At 48.8% G+C, this 13413-nt stretch overlaps 1 protein-coding gene and 1 long non-coding RNA gene across 2 annotated transcripts; both read right to left on the minus strand.

Moving 5' to 3' along the window:
• Nucleotides 1–667: 667 nt before the first annotated feature.
• On the minus strand, nucleotides 668–4489 carry LOC125992467 (uncharacterized). The gene is made up of 3 exons (XR_007489647.2): nucleotides 4316–4489; nucleotides 3174–3269; nucleotides 668–2117 (listed from the first exon to the last, which is right to left on the minus strand). It is a non-coding gene; the product is annotated as an uncharacterized lncRNA (long non-coding RNA).
• A 1782-nt stretch (nucleotides 4490–6271) lies between these two features.
• Nucleotides 6272–13201, minus strand: tnpo3 (transportin 3). The gene is made up of 23 exons (XM_049761508.1): nucleotides 12939–13201; nucleotides 11791–11991; nucleotides 11557–11630; nucleotides 11311–11467; nucleotides 10993–11136; nucleotides 10739–10914; nucleotides 10504–10642; nucleotides 10284–10430; nucleotides 10100–10207; nucleotides 9943–10034; nucleotides 9724–9863; nucleotides 9456–9647; nucleotides 9295–9386; nucleotides 9111–9187; nucleotides 8984–9044; nucleotides 8772–8912; nucleotides 8581–8697; nucleotides 8414–8508; nucleotides 7963–8119; nucleotides 7729–7896; nucleotides 7339–7451; nucleotides 7197–7263; nucleotides 6272–6722 (listed from the first exon to the last, which is right to left on the minus strand). Exons 1-22 carry the CDS (start codon nucleotides 13056–13058, stop codon nucleotides 7203–7205), a joined length of 2772 nt encoding a protein of 923 aa, XP_049617465.1. The 5' UTR covers nucleotides 13059–13201; the 3' UTR covers nucleotides 6272–6722; nucleotides 7197–7202.
• Between the last annotated feature and the right edge of the window lie 212 nt (nucleotides 13202–13413).

Genomic DNA, 13413 nt, shown 5'->3' on the forward strand with positions numbered 1-13413 from the left:
CATGAGCACATAGCACATTAGACCATGAGCACATAGCACATTAGACCATGAGCACATAGCACATTAGACCATGAGCACATAGCACATTAAGCCATGAGCACATAGCACATTAGACCATAGCACATTAGACCATGAGCACATAGCACATTAGGCCATGAGCACATAGCACATTAGGCCATGAGCACATAGCACATTAGGCCATGAGCACATAGCACATTAGGCCATGAGCACATAGCACATTAGGCCATGAGCAAATAGCACATTAGGCCATGAGCACATAGCACATTAGGCCATGAGCACATAGCACATTAGGCCATGAGCACATAGCACATTAGACCATGAGCACCTAGCCCATTAGACCATGAGCACCTAGCACAATTAGACCTTAGCACCAAACCACATTAGACCTTAGCACCTAACCACATTAGACCTTAGCACCTAACCACATTAGACCTTAGCACCAAACCACATTAGACCTTAGCACCAAACCACATTAGACCTTAGCACCTAACCACATTAGACCTTAGCACCTAACCACATTAGACCTTAGCACCAAACCACATTAGACCTTAGCACCAAACCACATTAGACCTTAGCACCAAACCACGTTAGACCTTAGCACCAAACCACGTTAGACCTTAGCACCAAACCACATTAGACCTTAGCACCAAACCACATTAGACCTTAGCACCAAACCACATTAAACCTTAGCACCAAACCACATTAGACCTTAGCACCAAACCACATTAGACCTTAGCACCAAACCACATTAGACCTTAGCACCTAACCACATTAGCCACTAGCACCTAGCTTCTAGCACCTAACCTCTAGCCTCTAGCACCTAGCTTCTAGCACCTAACCTCTAGCCTCTAGCACCTAGACCTTAGCACCTAGACCTTAGCACCTAGACCTTAGCACCTAGACCTTAGCACCTAGACCTTAGCCTCTAGCACCTAGCCTCTAGCACCTAGCCTCTAGCACCTAGCCTCTAGCACCTAGCCTCTAGCACCTAGCCTCTAGCACCTAGCCTAACGAACCAAAAATATGACATCACAAAAAACAGAGTATGACATCACAAATGCAAAACATCATCCCAAAAAAGACATCACATCACCCCACATGCTCTTTTAAAATAACTTGGCCAATGCGTTTGTCTATTTGATTTGCTGCAAATCCAAATGATACCTAAGGATGGTGACAAATCTTAATATTATACTTAATAGGACATATTAAAGACTCTTTTGAATAAGTTCATTAACTTAATTGTTAGTTAAATCATTTTAATTATGATTTTGTATAAATACTAGGTATAAACAGAAAATATACTACACAAAATGGGCAGTTTACTTGTTTGAAAAAGAGTGGGAAGTAAGACTTATTTCATTTATTTAAACGGAAAAAGTAAAACTTATTTATTTAATGGGAAAAATGGATATGGTGGAATTCCAAATTTCAAAAATGAATGAATGAAGTCATTTCAATTATGATTTTGGATAAATATTAAGTATGAACATAAACACGACTGCAAAAAATGGCCAGTTTACTTGTTTAAAAAGGACTAGGAAGAAAAGACTTATTTCATTTATTTAAATGGGAAGAAGAATTATTTAGTTTAATATATTTTTGTTCCCAGGCAAAATTGGATTTGCTGCAATTGCAAATTTCGACAAATTACTGTTCCAAATATTGACTTGAGACCTGATGGGACGTATTAATAGCTAATTTGATAGAAGTTGGTCATATGAGCAAGTGGAGTAACATGAGATCTATTCTCAATTACACAGCACACACAACTTTGGATCTTCTGAATGAATGAGTGAGTGGGTGAGTGAATGAATCTTATTTGTTCATTTAAATTATGACTGTATAAGTACTAGGTATAAACACACAAAATGGCCAGTTTACTTGTTTGAAATGGTGTGGGAAGAAGTAATCTATCCAATTTAAGACAAATGTAGTTACCTCTAACATTGTGTTACTTTATCTATTGTTGTCTGTGACTTCCAATGAATAAAAAGGAAGGAAGGACTCACCGGAGACGTCTTCGCCAACATCCAACCGTTGGACTTTTATCCTTCTTACAGTGGAAAACGTACAGCCGACCAACACCGTAGAACCTAAAGGAATGAAAGAAAACTTTAACATTTGGCCTCAAGCAACATTCGCAGATACAACACAATGTGACGTGCGGGCTTGGGGCTCGTTCGGGTTAAAGGTTGAGGGAGGGGCCCTCGTTTTAAACTACTTTTTTCAAAAGGAGTGGGAACAAGCAAGACTTAGTTAATTTATTTAATGGGAACATGTAAGACTATTTTTCTTCCCTGGCAAAATTGGATTTGCTGCTATTGCAAATTTCAAAAAAGTACGGTGCCAAATCTTGACTTGAGATCTGATAGGACGTATTAAACGCTTAGTTACATTGATAGGAGTTGGTAATAAGAGCGAGTGGACTAGCCGTGGTTGAATGGATGAATGAATGTTGAAAGTAATTTAAATTATGACTTTGTTTAAATACTAGGTATTAACAGAACATCTACTGCGCAAAATGGGCAGAGTTTAGTTGTTTGAGAAGGGGTGGCTTATTTAAGACTACGACTTATTTAATCTGTTTGTTCCCAGGCAAAACTGGATGTGATGCAATTCCAAAATTCACCACATGATGGTGCCAAATTTTGACTTGAGCCCTGATAGGACATATTAAACACTGGATTACTACTTTGGATCTTTTCTTATATTACTTTGCAACAACATACTCGGTAAGAGATTAGGCAGTATAATCACATATGTTAACTTAAGAGTGCCCACACTCAATTTACTTATGGTTATGTGTAACATTAATTACTGTTAGGCATCATTTGAGCAGTCTGATAATGTACCAAATCTTTGAATTGAAGAATTTGTGATTTAACAAATAGCTTATTATGTTCAGGGTAATCAGATTTGTATATAATTGTAATGGCCGTCTTTTGAAAACTATTCTGAATTACAACTTTGGATCTTTTCTCATATTACTTTGCAACAATATACACGGTGACAGATTAGGCAGTATAATCGCATATGTTAACTTGAGAGTGCCCACACTCAATTTACTTATGGTTATGTGTTAAATCAACTACTGTTAAACATGAAATAGGAGGTGTTTAACATAAATGGAGGAAGAAATGGGTACTCACCATTGTGGCGACTGGTCAATGATGCGAGCCTCCAACTGATTTGTATATTCATTCTTCTGACGGTGGAAAACGTACAGCCGACCGACACCGAGGAACCTAAAGGAATGAAAGAAAACTTTAACATTTGGCCTCAAGCAACATTCGCAGATACAACACAATGTGACGTGCGGGGTTAGGGCTCGTTAGGGTTAAAGGTTGAGGGAAGGGCCCTCGTTTTAAACTACTTTTTTCAAAAGGAGTGGAAACAAGCAAGACTTATTTCATTTATTTAATGGGAACATGTAAGACTATTTTTCTTCCCTGGCAAAATTGGATTTGCTGCAATTGCAAATTTCAAAAAAGTACGGTGCCAAATCTTGACTTGAGACCTGATAGGACGTATTAAACGCTTAGTTACATTGATAGGAGTTGGTAATAAGAGCGAGTGGAATAACGGTGGTTTAATGGATGAGTGAATGTTGAAAGTAATTTAAATTATGACTTTGTTTAAATACTAGGTATTAACAGAACATCTACTGCGCAAAATGGGCAGAGTTTACTTGTTTGAGAAGGAGTGGCTTATTTAAGACTAAGATTTATTTAATCTGTTTGTTCCCAGGCAAAATTGGACGTGATGCAACTCCAAATTTCACCACATGATGGTGCCAAATTTTGACTTCAGCCCTGATAGAACATATTAAACACTGGATTACTACTTTGGATCTTTTCTTATATTACTTTGCAACAACATACTCGGTAAGAGATTAGGCAGTATAATCACATATGTTAACTAGAGAGTGCCCACACTCAATTTACTTATGGTTATGTGTTACATGAAATACTGTTAGGCATCATTTGAGCAGTCTGACCAAATCTTTGAATAGAATTTGTGATTTAAGAAATTACTTGTTATGTTCAGGTTAATCAGATTTGTATATAATTCTAATGGTCGTCTTTTGAAAACTATTCTGAATTACAACTTTGGATCATTTCTTATATTACTTTGCAACAATATACTCAGTGACAGATTAGGCAGTATAATCACACATGTTAAATTGAGAGTGCCCACACACAATTTACTTATGGTGATGTGTTAAATCAATTACTGTTAGACATGAAATAGGAGGTGTTTAACATAAATGGAGGAAAAAAGGGCTACTCACCATTGTAGCGCCTGGTCAATGATGCGAGCCTCCAACTGATGTGTATATTCATTCTTCTTACAGTGGAAAACATACAGCCAACAAACACCATGTAACCTAAAGGAATGAAATTAAACATTAACATTTACCCTCAAGACATTCAAAGATACAAGGCAACGCGACTACGTTTCAGCTAGGGTTAGTTACACGTAGCTATTACACAGTGAACGCTAGCTACATCGACAACTTTAGTCATTTACACTAAAGTAAATCTCTTTAACAACAATGAGTTGTATTTACCGTGTACGCTCTAGACGGCCCAGTTTCAAGCAGAAAATAAAGATATTTCTGTTGATATACGTCGTGTTTGAATCCGCTGTCCCGCTTACGGCCATTTCGCGCCCACGGATTTGAATCTTGGCGGGATTTCGCCTATTAACGTCATTTCCACGGCACATGACTTCGACGTAATACCCGCTTATCTAATACGGCAAAGTTAAAAGTAGAGTTAAATAAAGTTTTATGTTTTAATCAACGCAATCATTTACAACCGTTGACCAGGGAGAATCGTCGAAATTCGGCGTCTGTGGCTGGCAGCAGACGCCGAGTTCGACGTCCCACCACACTCACTCGCTTTTCAGGGCAACAAAAGTAGTTCTTTTTAAAAACAATGAGTTGTATTTACCGTGTACGCTCTAGACGGTCGAGTTGCAAGCAGAAAATAGAAATATTTCTCTTGTTCGTCGTCGCGTTACTATCCGCTGTGTCTCGTTCACCGCCATTGCCGGATTCCTACTTCCTGTTGAAAGCCACGCCCATGGATTTGAATTTTGGCGGAACTTCCGCCCATTTCCGCGTCACATGACTGCGACGTGGCAGACGTCATATAGCAACCGCCGTTTTGTTTAGTAGACTTAGTTATGCGTTGACATAATGGTGCACACTCAAAATAGATTTTGAATAAATTAAATAAGTCTTCTGCCCACTCCCTTTTAAACAAGTTAACTCTGCCCACGGATTTGGATTTCGGCGCAAGTTCCGCCCACTAACGTCATGTCCGCGTCACGTGACTGCGACGTGGCCGACGTCATATAGCGACCGCTGTTTTGTTTAGTAGACTTTAGGTAATTCTGCGTTGACACAATGGCGCACTGGTTAGCATGTCCACCTCTTAAGCATGATGTTGCGGGTTCAACGCCCGTCTCAGCACTCATTCTTTTCTCCCTTGTCTGTATGTACAGGGCTGTCTCATAAAAACTGTCACTGCCTGACTTTGTATGGCAGTACATGAAGCGAGCATTGTCCCCGAGTACAAATTCGTCATTGCTCTCAATCGCCACAACTGTTCTGCAGCCTGCCGAGAGACCTGCGATCCACCTGAGCGAGCAAGCGCAACCTTAAGTGGCCCGTCACGTTTACATAGTACAAATTAATCAGTGGTTTGTAAGACACTTTTTCCCCAAAAGACATTTTGCTTTCTCATGTTCTGGTTAGCACCACCGCCTCACGGTGCCAAGGTTGTGGGTCCAATTCCCGTCCGTCTTCCTGTGTGAAGTTTGCATGTTCCTTCTGTGCTTACGTGGGTTTCGGCCGGGTGCTCCGACAAATCTTAATTGACGAGATTATAAAACATGTGCCCTACTCTACTGCACTGCACCCTGCAAACATTTGAAAGACAGTCATTCAAAGCAGCCTGTAGTGGGCCAACATTCCAAACCTAGAGCCAGAACTCTCGCCCGCCGCTTGTCCTATATGCAGGTCTGAGGTTTCCACTCTGGTCACAGCGTCACGTCCGCTTGGACGAGTGCTTCGGCACAGATGAGGGCTGACGTTCCGGCGTGGGTCACTCGCACGTCGAGGACGGAGGAGACGGCTGTCGCCGTCCTTCACCAGTCGGAAGACAACCTGTGTGAGCGCGTCAACTGAGGGAAAAGCAGACTGGCATCGCAAGGACAGACTTTGCTGAGACACTCGACATAACATTTGTGGTTTCACTCGTTTATTGTCGACAGCAAGGCGATTGCATGGGTCCGTCTGGCATTTTCCAGAGTTCACTCTGTCACTCTTTGCATTAAAAGAAAGCAAACTTTCAAGCGGTCAAAAGTGGTGACGTACGTGGAGTTCTCCGGTGGGCGCCGGGTGGGATGGATTTCAATTTCAAGCCTGACCAAAGTCCCCCAAAACAAAGTTTCTGGTAAAAACAGTTGACGGGCACAGTCTCTTGCCTTGCTCGCCCATCTGTTCACTCGGTGAACTCCGCCTCTTCGGCCTGCCCCTCCCACCACCCGCTGGAGGTGCGTCAGTTCACTAAGTCCCTGGGATGCGCCCGTCCGCCTTCCGGCCGCACACATCCCGCCTCCGCCCTCCAGACCTCCATTAGCAGCCGCAGCTCTTGCCGCCGCCTCTGAACCAGCGAAAAAGACTTGACCTGAAATACAGTCACAATTAGCGGGGATCGCACGCGACAGATCCATTTTGTACTCACCGTCCTTTTTCAAAGCCGTTCGCTTACAGGTTGGCAAATCAAAAGTGAGAGCAGGCGGAGGGAGGGATTACCGGTGAGAGGACTCGGGCAATTTAAAGTTCAACGAGAGCCCGACTCCATTTTTAAAACATTTGTCGATCACATAGACCCCCTTGGTCGTCCCAGTCCAGCGTTGCGTTCCGACGACCGTTGTTATCCCTCGATCGCCGCCGATTGGCCGCTTAGGCCCCGAGAGAGCGAATGTCTTGGCGCAGAGTTTGAATGAGGCCGCTAAATGTAAAAGGAGGGTGTGGCTAACCCTGAGCCAAGTCGCTTGGTTATGTGCTGGAGCAAACGCAGCGCCCTGTGTGCGTGTGTGCGTGCCTGTGTGCGTGCATGTGTGCGAGCATGTGTGCGTGTGTGCGCAGACGTGCTTACATGCGTTTACCGGAATAGTCTCGTGAACTCTCTGATGGCCCAACAAACTTGTTTACATTCATCAGCACTGCAAAAGGAGAAGCAAATTCAGCTCTATTACCTAAGCCCCGTCCGTTTCTCACACTTTGTCGTCGATGTTCACCTGGTGACTTGTTTGTGGAAATCGGTCAGCTGTTTGTGGGTCACCGTGACCGCTCCTCCTGACGTCTCCTTGGGCAAGCCTTTCAGAGCGCTCTCTAACCAGCGGCAGAAGGTCTGCAAAGAGGGTGAGCAGGCAGGCGGGTGAGTGAGTGAGTGAGTGAGTGAGTGAGTGAGTGAGTGAGTGAGTGAGTGAGTGAGTGAGTGAGTGAGTGAGTGAGTGAGTGAGTGAGTGAGTGAGTGAGTGAGTGAGTGAGGGAGGGAGGGAGGGAGGGAGGGAGGGAGGGAGGGAGGGAGGGAGGGAGGGAGGGAGGGAGGGAGGGAGGGAGGGAGGGAGGGAGGGAGGGAGGGAGGGAGGGAGACGTCAGCTGTCCACTCAGCGACGGCTACTCACCGGCCGGTCGAACACCATGACCTCCCACAAGACCTCGGCGATGTCGGGCAGGGTGTACGGCGGCAGACAGAAGCAACACGAATGCATGAGTTGCGTGATCAGTTGCTGGCCGTGCTGCTCCATGGCCTGACCGATCAGTCGCTTCCTCAAGTCAAAGTCGTCCGTGTGCTTTGGGACAAAAAAGAGGCGCCACATTTGCGTCGGCTAGCAAAACGGACGCGTCGTTTGACTTACGTCATTGGCCACGCCGGTATGGATGAGGTCTCGCACAAACTTCATGACGCTGCAGTTGGCGTCCCGGTGGTCCAGCGAGGTGGCGGCGATGGCGCACTGGATGATGTGCACAATAATGCTGCTGCTAAGCAGCGTGATGGGACTACGCTGCACAAACCTGATCACACATGGCAAACACGTCAAAGCTAACAAATGGCTGGCAAAAAAAAAAGGTGTCTGCCCTTGCGTCGCTTTGGCAAATGTTGGAGTTTACAGAGTGGGAGCGCTGCTAGCTTTACTAGGGACTGTATTACATACACCTAACATTACATTTGCAAACAGTTGATTTCCTTTCCAAGCAAAAGACTGGGAGGAAGAAAAAAAACAAAACAAAAGGTGCGGTGCGGTGCGGTGAAGTGCGCTGGCCTGCGCTGGCCTGCGCTGGCACGGCGAGGGAGGCCAAGCAACGCACCTGGTCGCCAGTCTGAAGAGGTCGTCAACGGTGTCGGGATGGTTGAGAAGGCCGTTGGCCTGCTCCAACAGCTGAAAGGTGGGCATGCACAAAGCCTGACAGAACAGGAGGGCGTTAACACCGGCTAGGACCAGCGCAGCAGCCACGCGGCGCCACACGCGTCTGACCTGCAACATGTCCAGCAGCCCCTGGCGACAGCCCTCCTCCATTCCGTACTCGTCCACCAGGATGCTGCCCAGGTACAAGAAGCACGAGTGCGGGTAGACGCGGTAGACGCTCACCATCTGAGCACACCGACGACAACATTGTGAGCCGGCGGGCGGCCTAAAGGCACTTCTCCGACGGCAAGTCCTTTGACCTGAGTCACCAGCGGCTGCAGTAAGGAGGCGGAACCTTTTCCCACACAGCGTACGGCAAAGCGGAGGCAGCGGCAGCATCGCTCCACAATTCGGTTGTCGGCCTGGTGAGCGTTGAGCGTCTCCGACAGCACGGGCCAGATCTGGAAGCGGAGAGAGCCTTAAGCCCGAGCTCACAGAAGCGCCTTTGCTGCCGTCAGCCAGCCAACGTTACCTCCTGGATGACCTTCTGACACGGGTGCGTCTGCCCGTTCTCCACGATGGGGTTGGTGTGTCTGAGACAGGCAAGCAGGCAACGTTCTCCGACTGCGCTGAGATGCGGACGCTCGGCCGGGTCTCACCTGAAAATGACGGCCAGTCTGTCGAGGCAGACGGTGGGATCGGCCGATCGACCGTTGCTCGATTCCTCGGCCAAAAGCTGCCGGGGAGGGCAAAAGCGAGCGCCTTTTTATGCTTTGGACATGGGAAAAGCGGGCCAAAAAGAGGGAGGGAGGGAGGGAGGGAGGGAGGGAGGGAGGGACACACCTTTTTAAGGGCCGCCACCTGAACGGCGCACAAGTCGCCTAAGCACTCGGCGATCTTGTCCAGAGGCAGACGACCCAGGACCATCGCCGTACCTGCCGGGTCAAAAAATGGAGCTCGTAAGGACGTGGCTGCCACTCCAAAGTGGCATCCCACCCCGGTACCCTTAAGCAGTCCCACGGCGGCTTCCGTGGACAGGGCAAAGGAGTCCAGCGAGCGAGCGATGTCCAGAAGTCCTTGGAAGTGCTGCGCCATGTGGTCCCTGCATACGGAGCAGATGTTGTGGATGGCCTTGGCCGCGGCCGAGGCCAGAGCTTTCTCTCGCAGGCCTTTCATCAGGTAGTTGAGCACGGGGTCTGACGGAACACAAGCTTTGCGTTACGGCGGCCAGAAGAAAGGCTGCCGGGGAAAGCAGGCGGCGCGGGTCCTGACCGAGGAATCGGGGGTTCCTGTCCACCACCTCGCTCATCTCGCCGACCAGCTCGATGCTGGTGTAGCGCACCGCCATGTGAACAGCCTCTGGCAGCAACACCACCTGCTGCAACACCTCCAACAGGGTCGGGTTGTTCTCACTAAAACAGTTAGGACACGGAGACATCAGCACATTGGCCTTCTGGCTCGGGAACCCGTTGGAAACGCGGCGCGGCTCACGGGTCGACGCTTTTGGCAATGGCGGCCATTATGAAGAGAACCGCTTCGGTCACCACCCAAGGCGGGTTCCCATCTTTGAGTGTGGAATACAACTGAGAACACAAAGAAATCATCAGGCTCCGACAAGGGCCGGCGACGCCCTACCGAGGTGCCTCACCTGAGAGAAACACTCCATAGAGCCCACCAGAAATATCACGTCTTTAACCAGGTCAGACACTCTCATCCGGAACTCCCCAAAATCGTCCGTCTCCTCCGGAATTCCTTCCTGCGCCCAGTAAACGCGCAGCGGTCGGTCGGTCGGCGAGGGCCGGCTCTCGCCGACCGCTGGCGAGGACACTTACATGGTCTGGGTCCAGCTGACAATGTCGGGCCAAACAGTGCAGTAGTCTCTGAATGTAGGGTCGGAAAACGCCATTCAGGGCCACGTCGTTGATCTTGTAGAGATTTTCACCCAGCCGGTACCAAAAATTAAAGGAGATTTCCACCACCTGTAGAACACCTTGTTTGTTTGTTTGTTTGTTTGTTTGTTTGCCCGTTTTCATTTGCGGAATGCTCGCCCACCTCGTACTGCGGGTGTCCGGCGCAGATCAACAGCAGCTCCAGCGTCCTCAAGTCTCCCATTCCTCTACCCGGACTCCTGACCGTCGTCTCCAAAAAGGTTTCACACAGCTCAGTGAAGATTCTGCAATAATTCAGGACTCTGCCGGGCATATTAAAGGGAGGAGGAAAAGGGAGGGGGGGGGGGTGTTAGGGCCCTGCAAAGAGCGGCAAAATGCCGGCCCGTTGGCCGCCTCACTTGTCAAGGTCCTCGCGGGCCACGGCCATGTGATAGGCCGTCTCCAACGTCAGGACGCCCTGGAATAGCTGCAGCGCCAAGCTCATGTTTGTGTCGACGTTTTCAATGGCGTAGAGGGAGGAGCACACACAGTCTGCGGCCGCCTCGTGCAGGTTGCTGGAGGTCTCGTCCCTCTGCTGCCAACAACAGGTCAGCCGCGTCAGCCCGCCACGTGCGCTAAAAGCTGGCCGCCGTCGGGCAGGCGCCTGCCTCACCAGAACTTGGAAGAGGATCATGAGCAGCTGGTTGCTGGCCATGAAGTTACTATCCAGCACTCCCAGGTTGAACCAGCTCCCCAGACAGCGAAAGACCTTGATCAGCATCTTCTCATCACTGCCCGTCTTCTCCACACACGACCCCTAGGCGGAGGAAATATGTCGCCGTGAAAAAAAGAAGAGCCCAACTCCCCAAAACAAAACCCTCCCCATTGCGCGAGGGCAAGAGTTATTGGAATGTCTGCCGCGTTAAGATGAGATTGCGCCGTTCAAGTATGTCGCTCTCGGACCGGACGGCGATGGTGAGTGCGCCCTAACCAGGAGCGTGACCACCGTGGACGAGTAATATGCCAAGTCCTCGATGATGTCTGTCCTCCGATTGGCTCCGATGCGAAGCGAGCGGCTGTGGACTTCTTCGGGCAGCACGGTCAGAATCTCCATGAGGAAGGGCATGGAGCTGATTTCTCCGTTGTACCTAGCAGAGGCAAACGGTTTAAGTCGGACCGCGCCCGCACTTGGGTCCCACGATTCAAACTGCAAAGTAGAAACTGCGCGAATTCTCACTTTTCGATGAGCGTGTGCACGCATCCTTTCCACGACGCCATCTGAAGAGCAAGGTCTGCGATGGCCAATGCCAGCTAGAATTGGGAGGCAAAGGAAGGGACGCTTATGCGCATCGCTGCAAGTTCCAACCTTTTCCGTTGGCAACTCGGCTGAGCGAGTCCGAAAACAAGGCGACAGAGACGGGCCGTCTCCTCCCCGGCCGTATGAATGACGAAAGCGTGCCGCGTGCGCTACCTGCGTTACGATGATAGGCGACAGGTCTTTGAGGTTCTGGATGTGAGAGAGCAGCGAGTCCCGCAGAGCACCGTGCGAATCAGGAGGAAGCTCGTAGAAGGAAGTCTGGATCTTCATCTTCATGGTCTGAGCGGCAAAGTAGCACGACTCCACGTCCTGCTTGAGCTGCAGCAGCTGGTCTGAGATCTCCCAGGCGTACATCTGCAAAGAAAGGCGGCGGCGCAAGATCAAGCCGTCAAACAACCAAACCGTCAGAGGGCAAACGGCACACGCGAGAGCGTGTGAAGAAGACGCCTGAGCCAAGCGTCCTGAAAGCAACAAGTGGCAATGAATGAAGTTGTGTCAGATCCTGCTTGAAGGCTGACGACAACAACCATTGTGGAGGTTGCTATCCAATCGTGGTTTTGTTTCGTGCTAAAAAGGGACCAAGATAAGAATGGTGAAGAATTTGAAAGGAAACTGATGAGCTTTGGGATGTGTGTGCTAATGTGCCATGCTAGCACTTGAGAAAGGTTTGGCTGCTCCGAACTCAAGTGCGACTTGAGGAAGGTGTGTCAACCGCCCGAAGAAGGAAAGTAGCGTCCCCTGCTCGAGAGTTGAGCGCACTAGCCGGCTGGCTAAACGTCAACCACGGGCTCATTGCGGCTCTCAAGTCATCGTTTGCGAACGAGCGAGCAATGGCGCGGCGTCAGCCGACTTGTGCTCTACTCGAACGCTGAAAGGCCACCAAGGAGGAGCTCAACTTGCCCGCACACTGACGAAGTGACGTCAGCACAGCGGTTACATCCGCCATGCTAAACAGCTCACATACAAACACGGCGCAAAAGACACAATGCAAGTGGTGGATATCACTTGAGAGAAAAAAATAAAGTCGGTCAACTTGCTCGTCCTTGAGAGCGAGCGAGCAATTGGGAAAAGTCCGGCCATTAGCTTGTGTTGTGATTCATGCGTCAGTCAATGAGTATCTTTAGCAGAGATGCTAACGGGCTTCCGCAAATTGCGCACTTTTTCCGTCCGCAGCGATTCCAGATTGTCGAGGTGAACATAAAAACGCTTTGAAATACTGGTGAACACCGGCCGCCTTGAGCCACAGCGCCCAAGCACGCCCGCCCGCCAGCCTCGATGGGCGAAATGTCCCCTTTTCTTACCGATCTCTGGAGCTCTCCGAGCCACATAGAAGCTCGTTCCTTCCCGGCAGGGTCCGGGTCGTGATGCAGGGCCTGGACCGCCTGGTAGACGAGCGAAAGACTCGGTTTACCCCCCTCCATTGCTCGGATCCGAAGCGGCGAGCACAAAAGGCGACAAACGACGCGCTTGTTGACAAATTCTAGATGGTGTGCGTGCCTAGCGCCATCTCACACGGGTTTCCCGCGTGTAACTCAACTGATCGTCCGGCCTCAAACTCCAACCGCAACATTAGTTCCGCTCTGCTCGGTCGCACCGGAAACATTTCTGGACACACATACGATCCGATCATACATACATATTTACATACGTACACATAGGTATATAAAGACGTATACACACGTAGCTATGTATACATGTATATACGTACATGCATACATATGTATACATATGTATACTTACATATTCCTGCATTCTTGAAGTCCAAATGAGGCAAGA

The sequence above is a fragment of the Syngnathus scovelli genome, chromosome 22, assembly GCF_024217435.2.
Source record: "Syngnathus scovelli strain Florida chromosome 22, RoL_Ssco_1.2, whole genome shotgun sequence".
Lineage (NCBI taxonomy): Eukaryota > Metazoa > Chordata > Actinopteri > Syngnathiformes > Syngnathidae > Syngnathus > Syngnathus scovelli.